A 17,070-nucleotide genomic window follows, 5' to 3' on the forward strand; every position below is an offset into this window, starting at 1 on the left:
GGCTAAGTCACTTCATTTCTGGAACCTCAGTGCCCCCATCTAAAAATGCATAACAGGCCCTACCCAACAGGTTGTCCTGGGGATTAAATGAGATGATGCGTATAGAACTTTCAGCTTAGTGCCAGCACATAGTAGGTATTCAATAAACCACTAGCCCTAATAATAGGTAACATTTATTGAGCACTTGCTTTTTCTTTTTTTTTTTTTTTGAGACGGAGTCTCGCTCTGCCGCCCAGGCTGGAGTGCAGTGGCCGGATCTCAGCTCACTGCAAGCTCCACCTCCCAAGTTCACGCCATTCTCCTGCCTCAGCCTCCCGAGTAGCTGGGACTACAGGCGCCCGCCACGTCGCCTGGCTAGTTTTTTTTTTTTTTTGTATTTTTAGTAGAGACGGGGTTTCACCATGTTAGCCAGGATGGTCTCGATCTCCTGACCTCGTGATCCGCCCGTCTCGGCCTCCCAAAGTGCTGGGATTACAGGCTTGAGCCACCGCGCCCGGCCGAGCACTTGCTTAATGCCAGACATTATCAGCGTCTTTTTCACCATTTGCATTAGCAAACTTCTCTGTACCACTTCCTGAGCAAGCAGCCATTGCCTCATATTCCCACGGCGGAAGTAAAGGCCTAGAGACGGGAAGTGACTTGCCCAAGGTCACACAGGCAGCTTCTCAATGCCTGTGTGGTTTTGTCCAGCTAAGTAGGCTGCAGAGCCACCGTTCTGTTCCAGTCTGTCAGAGAACCACCCTCCCCGTCCCCTCCCTTCCCCATTACTCTCCGGCGCCAGCAGCTTCTTGGAGCTTCAAGCTTTCTGAATGGCTTGGTTTAGCACTCGGCCGTTAAACGTTCATCTCTTACAATTTCAATCCAATTCCTATAAGTTTATTGGCAAGACGGGGTGTATTAGAGCTGCCAAATTTAATATATCAAGTGTGCGTGTCTGGAACACGGTCTCTCTGCAGTAATGGGAGAAGAGAGGTTTTATATGTTTTCATTTTGAATGACTGGCTATTCCTGATCCCATTACAGTCCCTGACTTAATGGTTGCTGTCCCTGTCTGCTGCAAGAGTGGCTTTCTCCATCAACCTGCTTGGCTGCTGGGACTGTCTCTGCGTCTCTCTGCAGTCTCCTCCTCCTGAGCTGTGTTCCCCCATCAGTCCACTGTGGTGATCAGGTCCTGGGAGTCTGGGGCTTTGGCTGCTAGCCCCGATAGCTACCTTGCGACCCGGGGGAGATCATTTCTCTTCCTCACCTGGGCCTCAGGAACCTGTTCTGTGAAGTGAGGGGTCTGACCACAGGGTGAGCAGTTGGTCTGGGCTCAGCCTTGGCAGATCCCCCTTGGTGGCCCCAAGTGGACCCGTCTGTCCTCCTGTCTTGCAGCACCAAACTCGCGGACCCAAGGGCTGGCCGCGAGAGTCATTGAATTGCCACCCACCTTGGGCTGCAGATCTCCTGGGTCAGGAGTGGTGGCTGTGGTCACCACGGCTGAGGGGTCTTAAGACCCCAAAATGTTTTCATTTCCCTCTACGACTGGATTTGGATCTGCCACCTGATAATTTAGTGATCTCCTTGGGAAGCTGTCAGCATTCACTGCCTGAGCCCTCTGGCTTCTCTAAGCCTTGAACTGGCTGTGGAAGAGAGGACACCCGGCAGTGTGACATTGGGAGACTTGGTTTGCCTTCTGCTTATCAGGAGGAATCACACCTCCTCTCTGAACCTCAGTTTTCCCAAAGGGAAAATGGGAATTGATTCATTTAACAAGTACTTCAATGCCTACTCTGTAGTGTGCACTATTTTAGGTGCTGGGGCTCCAGCAGTAAACAAAACACAAACCTGCCCTCATGGGTTTATATTCTTACTGGGGGAGAAAGACAATAAACATAACAAGTAACTTATTGCATGAAGGGTGTATTAGTCCCTCCCCACATTGCTATAAGGAAATACCGCAGACTGGGTAATTGACAAAGGAAAGAGGTTTAAGTGACTCACAGTTCCGCATGGCTGGGAAGGTCTCAGGAAACTTACAATCATGGCAGGAGGGAAAAGGGAGGCAGGCACCTTCTTCATAAGGCAGCAGGAGAGAGAAGTGCTGAGCAAAGCGGGAAGAGCCCCTTATAAAAGCAGCAGATCCTGTGAGAACTCTTCACTGTCATGAGAACATCATGGGGGAAACCACCCCCATGTCAGTTACCTCCACCTGGTCTCTCCCTTGACACGTGGGGATTATTGGAATTACAATTCAAGATGAGATTTGGGTGGGGATACAAAGCCTAACCGTATCAAAGGGTGATATATGCTATGAGGGAAAATAAAGCAGGGAGTGGAGGAAGTTAAGTGGAAGATTCTGCCATCTTGAATAAAGTAGCATTGGAGCAAAGATGGAAGGGGTCAAGAGGGGAAGTGAGGCGGGTGTTTGCAGGAGGGCACACCCCTCCTTGGGGAGCCTCGGGTGCAAAGGCCAGGAGGTGGCCATGTGCCTGGCATGTGTGAGGAGCAAAGGGGAGGCTGGTGTGGCCTATATGTTGCAAATGTGGAGGTCAGAGGTACGGTAGGGGGTGGGGTGGTGGCTCACACCTGTAATCCCAGCACTTTGGGAGGCCAAGGTGGGAGGACACTTGAGCCCAGGAGACCAGCCTCTGCAACATACTGGGACCCCATCTCTACAAAAAAATTGTTTTTTTTAAGTTAGGCATGATGACACGCACCTGTAGTCCCAGCTACTCGGGAGGCTGAGGCGGGAGGATCACTTGAGCCCAGAAGGTTAAAGCTACAGTAAGCCGTGGTCGCACCACTGCACTCCATCCTGGGTGACAGAACAAGACTCTGTCTCAAACATAGAAAACCCTGTGTGGTAGGAGACAAGGGAGGCCAGCCACAGGGTATAAGGTGGCAGTCCTTAAGCCTACTTACATGTTAGAATTACCTGATAGACTTTAAACAATACCAAATAGCAGCCAGGCACAGTGGCTTACGCCTGTAATCCCAGCAGTTTGAGAGACTGAGACAGGAAGATTGCTTGAACCCAGGAGGTCGGGGCTGCAGTGAGCTGTGTTTGCACCACTGCACTCCAGCCTGGATGACAGAGCAAGACCCTCTCAAAAAAACAAAAACAGTGCCCAGGTCTCACCCACTGAGGTTCTGCTTTAACTGGTCTGAGTTGCAGGCTGGGCATCAGAATGGTTAACAGATCCCTCTGGAATGAGGCCTCTTAGGCCATACTCATCAGCTTGACACTCCTAATGGGGCGGGGTGCATGTGAGTAAAGCCTGGGCTCAGGCCTGGTCCTCAGGAAGGATTCGGGGGGCTGGTGAGGGGTATGTTTTCTCCAATGCTCTGATCTGAGCTCTTTGTGGCTTCCTAGGCAGCAAACACCTGCTCTGAGTGGCCATGGGGAAGCGATACTTCTGTGACTACTGTGACCGCTCCTTCCAGGACAACCTCCACAACCGCAAGAAGCACCTGAACGGACTGCAGCACCTCAAGGCCAAGAAGGTCTGGTACGACATGTTCCGAGGTGGGTGCCACTGGCTGGGGGCCGGGCTCCTGGAGCCCTGCTCTCTGATCTTTCTTATCTTCAAAGACCCCTGTGGGTCAGTGACAGTCTGGGTCTGGGCTCTTTGAGGATCAAAAGAGAGGGAGGCCTGGGCCACTGGACCCTCAAAGGAGCAGGCTGGTAGGTGAGCTCTTTCCCCAGCAACCCTGACTGAAGGCTGTGTGCTCCAGGCACCTGCCACGCTCTGTGGACAAGAAGAAGGCCCTAGAAGGAGGTGATGTTTGAGCCAACAGCTGAAATAGGGGAAAGCCAGCCACGTGATTCTGGGTGGAGGGTGTGCAGAGAAGCAGGCAGCCCTGAGTCCAGCACCAGGGCTCTCGGAGCAGGAGGGAGAGGGTGTGGCTGGGCGAAGCAGGCCAGGGGAGAATGGTGGGGCTCAAGCTGGCTCTGGGACAGGAATCTTCCAAGCCTGTGGAGGCCGTCGTAAGCAGGGAGTGGAGAGGAGGGGTCCCTGTTCCAAGGGCAGAGAGCAGCCTTTGAAGGGCTTTAGCTGCCGTGCCCAGACCTACCTTGATAGCGCAGACTGCTTCATGGGGAGCAGTTGGGTGCAGTCAGTGGCAGTTGAATGACTGGCTACAGGCACGAGTGAATAACCCAGTTGCAGAAGGGGGGCAGGCTCTTCTGAGAAAGGCCTCTCAGAGCAGGAACAATTGGGGTGAATGAGCTAAGGTCAGAAGTGCCTGGCACAGGGCCTGTTTCCCGGGAGGTGCCCAGAGAGGGGAGTTGTGCTATTGCATGGCTGTTATTGACATTCACCCTGAGGAACAGCAGGGAGGATCCAGAGCATGACTGGCAGGAGCCAAGCTGAGAGGTGTGGGCACTTAGTGGTGGGGCGAGGGTAGGCCAAGAGCTCCTGGAATGAGCCAGAGTGGGGCCAATGCCCTGTAGGTTGGTGAGCAGGATTCTGGGATAGGGCCTCTGAAGAAGGAACCAAATCCAGCAGCCAAGAAGGGAGAAGTGGAGAGAGAGTTCTCTGGTTGGGGCTAGGTGTGGTGGCTTTCACCTGTAATCCTAGCACTTTGGGACACTGAGGTGGGAGGATTGTTTGAGCCCAGGAGGTCAAGAGCAGCCTGGGCAACATTGTGAGACCCTGTCTCCAAAAGAAGAGGCCTGGAACTGAGAGTTCACAAACAGGGAATGAGCATGGATCGAGTGCCTGCTACAGGCCGGGTGCTTTTCATAGTTCATCATTTGCTTTTCTGGGTAACTCCCTAGGGCAGTGATTCTTAACTCTGGCTGCAGGTTAGGATCATCTGGAGACCTTTAGGTTAAAACCACTGATTCCCCGACCCCATCCCCTCCCTAGAGGCAGGTCTGGGGACTAGACATGGTGTTGCTAAAGGCTTCCCAGACTTCCGCATTTCACATGAGGGAGCTGAGTCTCAGAGGTTCAAGTGAGGGGGTGGCCAGGCCGCTCAGCAGGCCAGGCGTGGCTGTGGTTGGAAGGCCACAGGAAAATTCATGGGCAGTGGGGTCTCCTAGGTACCTAGGAGGCCTCTAACCCTAGTGTTACGCTAAGGCTCTCTCTGTTGTGCAAATCCATTGTGGGCTGTGATCTGGAGGGAGCTGGGCCAAGATCACCTAGTCCCAAATTCTCAGCTGTGAACAGCTGGATCCTGGGGTCCAGGGCTGATTGGCAGAGGTCCCTGTGTCACTTACAGAAAAGATGAAGCAGCAGGCGACAGGAGTCTCCCAGGGCTCCTGCGTTCTCAGTGTCCTCACATCCCCAACACATTCAGTCCTTAGAACAGCTCTGTAAGAGGCTGGGCAGGCCAGGCCAGGCATCCCCAGTTACAGGTGATGACTTCAAAATCCAGAGCAGGCCGGGCGCAGTGGCTCACACCTGTAATCCCAGCATTTTGGGAGGCTGAGATGGGAGGATCGCTTGAGTCCAGAAGTTCAAGACCAGCCTGGGCAACATGGTGAAACCCCATCTCTATTAAAATAAAAAAAAATGGCCAGACTCCATGGCTCACACCTGTAATCCCAGCACTTTGGGAGGCTGAGGTGGGTGGATCACCTGAGGTCAGGTTGGCCTGGCCAACCTGATGAAACCCTGTCTCTGCTAAAAATATGAACATTAGCCGGGTGTGGTGGTGGGTTCCTGTAATCCCAGCTACTTGGGAGGCTAAGGCAGGAGAATTGCTTGAACCTGGGAGGTGGAACTTGCAGTGAACTGCAATCACACCACTGTACTCCAGCCTGGGCAAGAGAGCAAGACTTCATCTCCAAATAATAAAAAATAAAAACAAAAATAAAAAAATTAGCCAGGCGTGGTGGCCCATTCTTGTGGTCCCAGTTGCTCAGGAGGCTGAGGTAGGAGGATCACTTGACCCCAAGAGGTAGAGGCTGCAGCGAGCCGAGATTGCACCACTGCACTCCAGCCTTTGCAACAGAGTGGGACCCTGTCTCAAAAAAAATAGTAATAAATGAAATAAAATCCAGAGCAGTGGGTTCCCTCGCCTTGGGTCCCCAGCTACTAGGGGCCGAGCTGGCACATGATATCTTTCCACTTCCTCGGGAGGCTGCCCCAGGACTTCTGCTCACCCTGAGCAACCACAGGGACTTGAAGATATGCTGTGTAACTGAACTTGACTTCAGCTCTGCTCCCAGCTTCGCGGCCTGGGGCACATCCCTTAGACCTCAGAGGGGCTGGTGATCCATCTGCCGTGGTCAGGTGCAGGGCACCAGTCCCCAGGTGTCACTCACTCACACTGTGCTCTCATTTTGTCATGTGTAAAACAGCTACAACAGTCCCCACCTCCCAGGGCTATGACTGGGGCTCAGTAACCTCCTGATGACCGCATGGCACATAAGGGCTTACTAAGTAGGCACGGTGCCTGTGGGTCCTCAAAAGGATTCCCTCCGGCCTTCATCTCACGGCTCATTCATTCAGCATATCCTCGGCTCCCAGGCAGGCTCTGAAGATTCAAAGGTCGATAAAATAGGGCCCCTCTCCTTGTGCCCAATTACGATGGTGTATTCTGGGCAAAGCCCCTGTCCTGCCAGCCTCTCCCTCCCAGCTGCAGCCGCCCTGGCCACTGCATCTGCTGGGCATAAGCTGTCCCCTCTGCAGACATGCCCTTCCTGCTGTCCTCCCTGCCCCAAGCCAGGCCCCCCCCCACCTCAGAACTCAAGTCAGGCAGCAAATCCTCAGGGACATCCTCCCCGACCCCTAGAACGGGTCAGGTCATTTGGCTACACACTAGATGTTTACCCCGCTTACATCCATGGGGATTAGTGTGACTGTTAGACCAGAAGGAAGGACCAGCTCCAACTTGTTCTCCACTTAAATCCTCAGCCTGGCGTGGTGCCTGGCACACAGGACATGCTCAGTGAATGTTTGGCAACTGAATGTCTAAGTGAATGAGCAAAGAAACATGGGGCACCAGGGGCAGCTGTTAATTCTGGGAGATGAAGCAAGAAGGACCCCCAGGGTCAGATCACGAGGGGCCTTGAATACCCGTTGCCAGAGCATGGGCTTCCTCGTGCAGGGCCTGGGCCAGGGATTCTCAACCCTGAGTACACTTCAGAGTCACTGAGGAGATTTAAACGATTCTGATGCCCTCCCTTTCAATGAATTAAAGCAGAACCTGGGAGGGCTGGGGCTGGGTGTCCATGTACTTTAGAAACTGCCTGGTGATTCTGATGTGTGGCTGGGGTCGGGAACTACTGAGCAGACGCAGGCAGCCTGGAATACTCCCACGCCAAGCCACCTGGCAGAGCCCCTTGTCCAGGACTCAGGCTCAGCCCTGCTGCCAGCCTCAGCCGTCACAGCCTCAGGGGGTTCCAGGGCAATGTCCACATGCCCTCCACTAGCCTACCCCCTCAGGGAAGGGCGGGCAGTGGTGTCTGTAGCACCAGCTGGGTGCACTGAGTCTGACAAGCCCAGCACTGACAGATGGACCCTCCCCACCCTGCTGGTCCCCCTGGCACGAGTTCTCTGATAACCAACTCCCTATCCCAGCAAACCACACGCTCACAGCCACCACCTGCCCTTGGCAAATCCCCTGTCTGAACCTCCATTTTCCCCTCTGCAAAATGGGGATATTTGCGCTGTTCAGAGGGTTTGTGAGGAAAAAGTGAAGAATTGCTACCATTTGCTGTGTACTCACCCAGTCTTGGCCGCATACCTGGAGAACATGGTGCTGAGGCCACTGCTGGCCCCAGAGGCAGACCTGGTCATTTTCCTAGTGATTCTCATGTGCCACCAGGGTTGGGAACCATGGGCCTCCTCTGCAAAGCACTCTCCATGCATTATCTGATGACATTTTCATAGCAGCCCTGCCAGGTGGGAACTGTCCTCCCATTTGACATATGGGGAAACTGAGACTTGGAGATTATACAGCTTGCATGTGGTCGTATGTTGTTGGGATGAGAGCTCAGGTTTCCTGGACTCTGAAGCCCGTGGTGTTTCCTTGGCCTCTAGAAAAGGTGGTGGGTGAATGTCCAGCCCAGGCCTGGCCGCTCCCCTCCCCTGGGGTGGATATAAGGGCTCGTGAGTCAGGATACCACCCTCAGGTACCCTACTTCCTTACAGATTTTGACTGATGAATAGCTTGCCTATCAAGAAGCAAATTTAAAACCATAACTATATGATGAAAGTAAAGATAGGCTGGGCACGGTGGCTCATGCCTGTAATCCCAGCACTTTGGGAGGCCAAGTGGGGAGGATCACTTGAGCCCAGGAGTTTGAGACCAGCCTGGGTAACATGGCAAAACCCCATCTCTACAAAAAATAAAAAAATTAGCCGGGCGTGGTGGCGGTCACCTGTAGTCCCAGCTACTCAGGAGGCTGGGAGGGAAGGATCACCTGAGTCCAGGAAGGTCGAGGCTGCAGGGAGCTGAGATCGTGCCACTGCACTCCAGCCTGGGTGACAGAGTGAGACCTTGTCTCAAAAAAAGAAAATAAAAATAGGAAAAATCAGAGGAAACTGGGGTTAAGGTTAGGATCAGAGTGATTGCCGATGCTACAGAATGACTGTCGGAAGTCCTGTCCAGGGCAGTGACTGGTCTGGCCCTGAGCACCCTACAGCTGGCGGAAGGAGGGAAGACAGAAGCCAGGGATTGCAGTCTTGCCTGTGGAGCAATGCTTGGATCCTGGGATTAGCCGATGGGCTTCCTGGGCACTAGGATTTATGTAAATTTTTTCAGCATTTTATTTTGAAATAATGATAGATTCACAAGAAGTTGCAAAGATAATAATGAGAAGTTCCATAGGGCCAGGATTTTTTAAAAGTATTATACCTCCAGGCTGGGTCCAGTGGCTCACACCTGTATTCCCAGCACTTTTGGAGGCCAAAATGGGAGGATCATGTGAGCCCAGGAGTTCAAGACCAACCTGGGCAACATAATGAGACACCAGCTCTACTAAAAGATAGAAAATATTAGCCAGGCATGGTGGCGCACAGCTGTAGTCCTACCTACTTGGGAGGCCGAGACCGGAGAAGGATCACTTGAGCCCAGGAGGTAGTGGCTGCAGTAAGCCATGATTGCACCACTGCACTCCAGCCTGGGTGAGACCCTGTCCCTAAAAAACAAAAATCCCGAAGTCCCCAGACTTCCCAGGTGACTCCCTCGTGCCAAGTTGAGAACCTCTGGCATGAAACCTGGTCCTTGCCTTTGGCAAGTCCTGCGTGGGGTGGGAGGGGTTGAGGTCACCTGCAGCTTGGATCCATCTGCCCAGGACTCCCACCTGTGGTCATCTCCTGCTTCCACTCCTCCGTGGATAGGAAACTATTCTTTCTGCACAGCTATGTCTGGATAAAGAGTCCATGTCCCTGTGGCTTCCACCTCCCGCCTCCCTTGGTAGAGCCTGAACCGTCTGAATCCCGTCCCTCTCTTCTCTCGCAGATGCAGCTGCCATCTTGCTGGATGAGCAGAACAAGCGGCCCTGCAGGAAGTTTCTACTGACAGGTAAAATGCTCTGCACAGCTCAGGTCCCTGCGGGGACCTGCGATGTCCAACCTGGCCCACTTGGACCTCTGCAGAGTGTCTTCCCTGACCCGGGCCACCATCCCAAGCCCACTTTGCAGCGGTGGCTCCAGCTGACTGGCCAGTCAGGGCCTTCCCAGGTGTTATGTCTTAGGACCTCCTAGAGACTGGTCCTCAGCTCTTCAGATCTAGAATGTGATTGTATCATCTCATCTAGAACAAGCAAGCCATGGGAGATTACAAGTAAATCCAAGAGACACTTATGGGTGGAATAGACTTGTTGATTAAGTTAGCCTGGGAGCCTGGCCTCCTTCCCAGCAGGCAGAACCTCAGAGAGTAACAGGCTTGATGATCTGAGGAAGTTCAGGATCAGAACCAAGGATGCTAGGTGTAGATTTGACTGCTCAATACTGAGCTACTAGAGATGCATATAGGTCAGAGAGATAAAGGGCCAAGCATGGTGGCTCACGCTTGTAATCCTAGTACTCGGGAGGCTGAGGTAGGAGGAATGCTTGAGGCCAGAAGTTTGAGACCAGCCTGGGGAACATAGCAAGACCCCATCTCTACCAAAAAAAAATTTTTGTTTTAATTAGCTGGGCATGGTAGCACACATTGATAGTCCCAGCTACTAGGGAGGTTGAGGCAGGAGAATCTCTTGAGCCCAGGAGTTCAAGGCTGCAGTGAGATGTGATTGCACCACTACACTCCCGCCTGGGCAACAGAGTGAGGACTCTGTCTCTTTAAAAAAAGAAAAAGAGAGAGAGCAAGAGATAAAAACCTCAGTAAGTGAATGAACCAAAGACAGATAAAAATAAGGGTAGGAAAAATAAGAAAACCAAGAGAATAGTCTCCTCCATGCGTGCCCTTGAGGTCCTATGTATTCTCTAAGGGTTTGACTCTGAGCTTCCTGGTAGCCATGGCAAAGAGGAAAACTATGATGATTCATATGGTGTATAAGGGAGCTTAGCACTGGGGAGAGGTGCTTCAGCTGAACTAGGGAAACTGGGTAAATGTCCAAGCTCCCCTAGGATGGGCACCAAGCCTGCAGATCAGGGGCTTCCCCACAGACTTTGCCTTGATGTGAATATGTCACTGCTAGGTTACCCTGGCTTGAGACACCTCCAGCCTCCCAGTATCTCGACATACATTTTGGTCTCCTTGGTTGAGAGAGGGGAAGCCACCCCAGATTTTGGTGCCTCCTTGGCAAAGCTGCCACTGAAGCCTTTCTAAGGAGCAGTCCAACTGCTCTCGTGAGCCAGGTAGGCAGGCAGAATACTAGGCTGGGCATAGCACGTGCTGCGGCTTGGAGATAAAGGAAGCATGGCCCTTTCAGGAACCCATATGTAGTTCATTGAGGCAGGGCTGGGAGGGCTGGTGACAGAGAGGCTGCAGAGGCTTGCGAGGCCCACTCATGACAGGCTTCAGTTGGAAGTGATACCCAGCACCAGGGGCAGCTGGAGAAGGGTCGTGGGCATGTGGCATGAGGGGTGAGAAGTTGCTCTGGCTGCTGAGCGGGCAGGGCCAAAGAGATTCCATTTTCTGTCCAGGATCAGGGTTGCTACTATTTAGGCCCTGAAGTCCTGCCCTTAAGATTCTGGGGCCCCTCACCAGGGCACCCCTCAGCCCCCGTGGGGAGCCCCTCCCGAGCAGCGAGTAACTCTGTTTTCCTGCTGCAGGCCAGTGCGACTTTGGCTCCAACTGCAGATTTTCCCACATGTCAGAGCGAGACCTGCAGGAGCTGAGCATCCAGGTGGAGGGTACGTCTCGGGATGCCCTGGGCTAAGCGGGAGTGGGGTGCTAGGGCATGTGGGCTCTGAGACTGGGGAAGCTGGCCTGTGCCTCCCCATCTCCCCATCATTGGCAGCCAAGGGCTGCCCAGGGTGACGGGGAGCCCTGAGCCCCCGGTTTGGGCCAGGTGTCAGGAACAGCCTCAGCATGAGTGGAGAAGGCAGGCCTGTGTACCCTGATAGCGAGCCTGCGTGGCTTCCTGTCCAGGAGCCTGAAGGTGCACCTCAGCCCCACCTGGACCCTGTGGCCAGCCCAGCAGTCACTGGCAGATACACCCCATCCCTCCCTCAATCAGGCAGCATACCCAGTCTCCACGTGGCACCAAGCAGACCTCTTACGACAGTCTGGGAACAAGGAGTTTAGGAACACACCTTCCCTGCCCTCTGGAGTCTCACAGCCTGGTGATTCCAGGAAGGGGCAAGTTCAGCCTCCATGGAAGCTGACATCTCGCCGTTGGGAAATTCACTCCTCTAGTTAGAGCGAGGTCGAATGCTGGGCCCTCGTGTGCAGATGGCCTGGAGAAGTGGTCCAGGTGCATCTTCCTGGAAGGTTGCTGCAACTTCCCACGGCTTGCTCAGGGCCTACCAGTTGCTTCTGCTTTGTGGGAGGGTAGGGTTCTGGCAGGCAGGCGTGTACCCCTCACTTGCCTTTGTCTCCCTGTCCCCACAGAGGAGAGGCGAGCCAGGGAGTGGCTGCTAGATGCTCCCGAGCTCCCCGAGGGCCATCTGGAGGACTGGCTGGAGAAGAGAGCCAAGCGGCTGAGCTCAGCCCCAAGCAGCAGGTACAGGTCCCCAGGATTCCCTCCCTCAGTGCCCTCGGGGGCAAGACCCCAGCCCACCTACCCCTTCCTGAGGCTCAGGAATCTCCATGAACTGCCCAGGCCCAGGGGGCAAATAAGGATGCCTCCACAGAGCTCTCCGAGGGGCCACGTTGGGGGCTCTTGGGGCCCCAGGCCCTGGCCAGAGACTGAAGGGTGTTTGAAGGAGCCTGTCCCAAGGCTGGGCTCCTGTTGGAGTCTGTGCTGGCTGGAGGGGAGGCAGGCAGGTGAGCTGATTTGGCTGCACGTCACCAAGTCCATTGCCAGAGGGAGGGGCCTGGGCTGTGGTCACCATGCACTGCTACCCACTAGGGCCTTGCAGAAGGGAAAACAGGCTCACGAGAAGGGTATGACTTGCCCGAGGGCACACAGCTGGGAAAATGTAGAGCCGGGATTGTACAGGGTGTGATGACAAGGTCCTGATCCCACTGCCTTTCTCAGGAAGGGGGTCTGGTGATGGCTCCAGCCCTCGGGACACTCACAAGTTAAAGGGGAGCTGCTGGGTGAGGGTCCTTGGGGTGTGTGCTCCGTGCTGTCCCTGGTCCTCTTTGAGGGAAAGGACTCAGGTGATATTCACATCAGCAGAACGGGACACAGGTCAGGCAGGGGCATTGCGGCCAAAACCAAAGCCTGAGCTCCTGGGCTCTTCCTCCAGGGACTGAAGCGGGGAGGGGAGGAAAAGGGGATAAAGCTGCGCCCAGGAGCCGCGTGCGACTTTGACACATTTTCCCATCCTGGCCACCTTGCTTTCCCCATCTTGCAACAGGACTTCAGACCTGACAACCTCTGTGGTGTGGCTTTGCAGGACGGTGGCCTGGCCTGGTCTGGGCTGAGGGAGCCTGGCCAGACAGTCTGTGGGGTGAGGCCTTCCCTCAGGGCTCTGCCAGAAGGTGAAAGCCAAACTTCTTACCTTCTCTGTGCCCCAGTGAAAGAGACTGTGAGGGTGTTTTTTTTCTTTTTTTTTTTTTTTTATTTTTTCTTTTTTTTTTTTGAGATGGAGTCTTGCTCTATTGCCCAGGCTGGAGTATAGTGGCATGATCTCAGCTCACTGCAACCTCTGCCTCCCGGGTTCAAGCGATTCTCCTGCGTCAGCCTCCCGAGTAGCTGGGATTACAGGCACCCACCATCATGCCCGACTGATTTTCATATTTTTGTAGAGACAGGGTTTTACCATGTTGGCCAGCCTGGTCTTGAACTCCTGACCTCTGGTGATCTACCCGCCTTGGCCTCCCAAAGTGCTGGGATTACAGGCATGAGCCACCACACCTGCCCCCACCTTTTTTGTTTGTTTGTTTGTTTGTTTGAGATGGAGTCTTGCTCTGTCGCCCAGGCTGGAGTGCAGTGGCACAATCTTTGCTCGCTGCAATCTCCGCCTCCTAGGTTCAAACATTTCTCACGCCGCAGCCTCCCAAGTAACTGGGAATACAGGTGCATACCACCATGCCCAGCTAATTTTTGTATTTTTAGTAGAGACGTAGTTTCACTGTGTTGGCCAGGCTGGTCTCGAACTCCTGACTTCAGGTGATCCACCTGCCTCAGCCTCTCAAAGTGCTGGGATTATAGGCATGAGCCACCGCACCCGGCCAGTAAAGGTGTTTTAAAACTAACTTTGTCTTTTACCTTTATTTTAAATCTGTGTTCAGTTTTTGTCTCCTCACCTTAAAAGTATATATGATACACACATGACTCAAACGTTGGAGTGTGACATTCTCTCCTCCTGGTCCTATCTGAAGGGTCCCATCTAAAGGGGTTCTATCCTGTCTTTGGGCATATGAGTACCTCCCTTGGGACTGGCTGCTATCCAGGGATCCACATCCTACACCCCAGACTCCTTCAGCCCATGTATGAGAGGTTTGGGCTGGTTGGAGGTTGCCCAGAAAGCTCTGGCCCCTTTGCCGCTCCTTGGACAGGGGCCCCTATGGGTCCCATCTTCACTCTGCCACCCACTAACCGGGTTACACCAGCCCCTCGCCTCCCTGCTCTGGCTCCATGGTGTCCTCCGCTGGGAGCGAATCACAGAGGCCCGGCTGTCTCTTGGGGCTGTGACAAGGTTTCATGGAGCGCCTGTGGCTGAACTGGAGTGAACGCCAATGGGTGGGGTAGAGACAGGGTGTCTGAGAGTCCTTGCCTGGGTTCTGGACAGATGCATCCCTGCGCTGACACAAGGCGCTATGAATTTGAGACTCGGGGGACTAGGGGACAAGATGGGGAAACTGAGGCTGAATGACTGGCTCCAGTCACAGGTTGAAGTGGTGACCATGTGAGAATTGAGTTTGGTGCTTACGGTGTTCCCAGTGTTTGGGGCATTCGGGGAGATTGGCACCCCCATTTTGCAGCTGAGGAATCTTAACCTTTCCAGGAGGTGGGGCCATCCTGATCACATGTGCCCTGCTGCCCTTAGCCCTCATTTGAGAGAGAGCTATGTCCCTGCTCTGTGTCCAGACCCCAGGCTGCCTCTGACACAAAGTTCAGGGCTGGCCCAGGGCTCCGTGCAGCTGTGGGTGGTGGCAGTGGCAGCAGCAGGCTGCCCCGATGGCAGTGACTGTTTTGGGAATGGGGTCTGCAACTGGGGCCCACCTCGGCTCTAGGGGGTCTGAGTCCTGTGCTCTGGGCCATTCTCCCTCTGGCCACCCAGCCTGGCCCCTTCCAGGGGATCTGCCACCTGACTTCCTCCAGCCTCCTGAGGGCTTGGGGCCAAAATGAATTATTCTCTAGGCAGAGCAGGCCTGTCCAGCCTTGAGAAAAAGGGGCTGTGGGAAGGGAGGTGACCGTTTATTCCTGCTTTTGCTATTGCTGCCTTGGGCGTCCATAACCGTCTCCGGGCAGGCTGGTCTCCTGAAGCCTAGCAGCCTTTCCCTGGGCCCCAGGCTTTGAGCCCTTCCCCTGCATCCACGCCCCCTACCCTGCCTGATGGGAGGGGGTGGATTCCAGTCCCAGCCCCTCGCAAGGCTACCTCACTGTCTTCCTGGCTCCCTCTCCAGCCTGGAGGCAGTGCTGCAGGAACAGTGTTCTTCCTCCGCCCTGGCTCTCCTGGGGACCATAGCGGCCCCTCCCTGGTCTCCTATCTTCCCTCTGCTCCCACAGGGTATCCTCCACACAGCAGCCCTGATGCAGCCTGGCCCCACTTCCTCCACGTCTGCCTCCACAGCCCTCCGCAGCCGGTGGGATCGCATTCTCACCTCTTGCCACTGGTCTGACTGTTGGTCCCACTGGGCACTCGGCAGCTTCTTAGATGTGGCATCATTTGTGATTTCGGGGCATCTTGTGCACGCTGTTTTCTTGCCTGAAACTGCCTCCCACCTCTCTGCCTGGCAGAGTCAGACTTGTCCTGGAAGCTCTAGCTGAGACTTCACCCCTCCCAGCCCCCGCTTCTCCCGCATGGCCTGGGCAGACTTGGGGGGCCCAGGACAGGTTGACTGCATGAATGAGCATTTAGGCTGCTGTCTGGGCTTTCCCCGGGTGTTAATGCTGCGAGCCTCTTGCGGGGCCTGGTCTGGAAGCCTGGGGGAGCCCCCTTTTCCTCTCAGGGTATCTGCTTCCTCCCCCAGGGTACAGGGCACAGAGGGCTGCCTACCCCACCTGGGGGAACCGAGACCTGCAGGCTCCAACCCCCGCTGGCTGAGCCGACCCTCCCCGGTGAGCCAGGCCAGCCCTCCTTGTAAATGTGGGGAAGCGGAGGGTCCACGAAGCCGCAGCCTGGTGGCATTGCCCTCATTCCCCTCCGCGGACTGACCCTGAGGGAGCTGCCAAGAGCAGCGGCGGCCTCAGACACACAGACTAATCCCCCGGCGAGCCAGGCCTGGCCCTGCTGGCCACTGTTGGCTCTTCAGATTGCGACTCTATCCCTCTTAATCTCCTTTGCACCCCTCTCTGGGCGGGCGCTGCCATCCTGGCCCATCCTCCTCCCTCGACTCTATTTCCTCTGATTAGGACCGAGGCTGGGGAAATGCAAGAGAGTGGCTCCTGTCCTCACACACAGGACAAACAGGTCACTAGAGAAGATACGAGCAGAGTTGTGCCAGACACGCACCTCAATGTCCCCAAGGCTTTGGCTCACATGTCTGGAGCCCTGGCAATGTGCCAGTGTGTGTGAGCAGGCACCGGGTATGTCTGTCTACTGGCGGGGCCTCAGGGCAGGCAGGGGCATGGGGCTGAGACTCGGACCCAGGAGGTCCCAGCTTCCCGGGAATCTGCCCCATTTTCCAGAGGAAGGGCCTGAGGCTCAGGGGAAGGGGCTCCCCAGGATCACAGCCTCCCTGGGGGATCCCCATTGTCCCTGTGGCCCTGCAGGGAGTCCAGGCTTGGCTGGCAGCTGGGGCACTCCCTTCCAGCAACTGCGGAGCCTCCCCGCCTTCTCTGCGGCTGGTGGAGTTTATGAAATCTCCCCAGTGCCATAAATCATGTCAGGAGCTGCCTTCTGCGCTTTCTAGCAGGCAGTGAGCCACGAAGCAGGGTATGTCCCTGTCCTCTCACACCTGGGGGTCCTGGAGGCTGCACCCAGAGCTCTCCGGAGTCCTTGACTCTGCATGGCAGGTCTGGCCCAGAGAGGGGCAGGCTGGGTGGGTGCAGCAGGGGAAACTCCCAGGGCTTCTGACCCCGGCTCCCCACCTCCCCCTCGGAGGTCAGAGACCTCTCCAAACCCCTCTCAGCAGGCCCAAGCCCTTCTCTGTCTGCAGAGAGCTGGCCACTGGGCCCCTGAACCTGCCAGGAGCTGCCAGGGCCTCACCTTGCCTAAAGGCTGGATGTTGGGGTGTGGGGGTGTGCCGGAGCAGAGGGAGCTGAAGTGGGAGGGCCGTGTCTGCAACCGATGTGGGGCTGGCATTCCAGGCCCTCAGGCCTCATCCCGAGGGTGTCACTTGGTCATGTGACTGACTCCTTGCACCACAGTTTCCTCATCTATAAAATGGAGTTTGCCTGAGGATTCTTAAGGTTTCTGTTGGTCATGGTGTGTGGCCCAGAATAGCGCCTGGTCAGTAAGATCTTTC

The 17,070-nt window shown here is 55.0% G+C and overlaps 1 protein-coding gene across 1 annotated transcript in view; it reads left to right on the forward strand.

Moving 5' to 3' along the window:
• ZMAT5 (zinc finger matrin-type 5) overlaps positions 1–17,070 on the forward strand; it is a 35,666-nt gene that overhangs the window by 16,911 nt on the left and 1,685 nt on the right. The window contains exons 2-5 of the mRNA XM_010359445.2: positions 3,356–3,508; positions 9,400–9,462; positions 11,157–11,237; positions 11,938–12,049. Of these exons, the coding sequence (XP_010357747.1) occupies positions 3,382–3,508; positions 9,400–9,462; positions 11,157–11,237; positions 11,938–12,049 (383 nt within the window). The 5' untranslated portion in view covers positions 3,356–3,381. The remainder of the gene's footprint in view (positions 1–3,355; positions 3,509–9,399; positions 9,463–11,156; positions 11,238–11,937; positions 12,050–17,070) is intronic.

The sequence above is a fragment of the Rhinopithecus roxellana genome, chromosome 13 (genome assembly GCF_007565055.1).
Source record: "Rhinopithecus roxellana isolate Shanxi Qingling chromosome 13, ASM756505v1, whole genome shotgun sequence".
NCBI lineage: Eukaryota > Metazoa > Chordata > Mammalia > Primates > Cercopithecidae > Rhinopithecus > Rhinopithecus roxellana.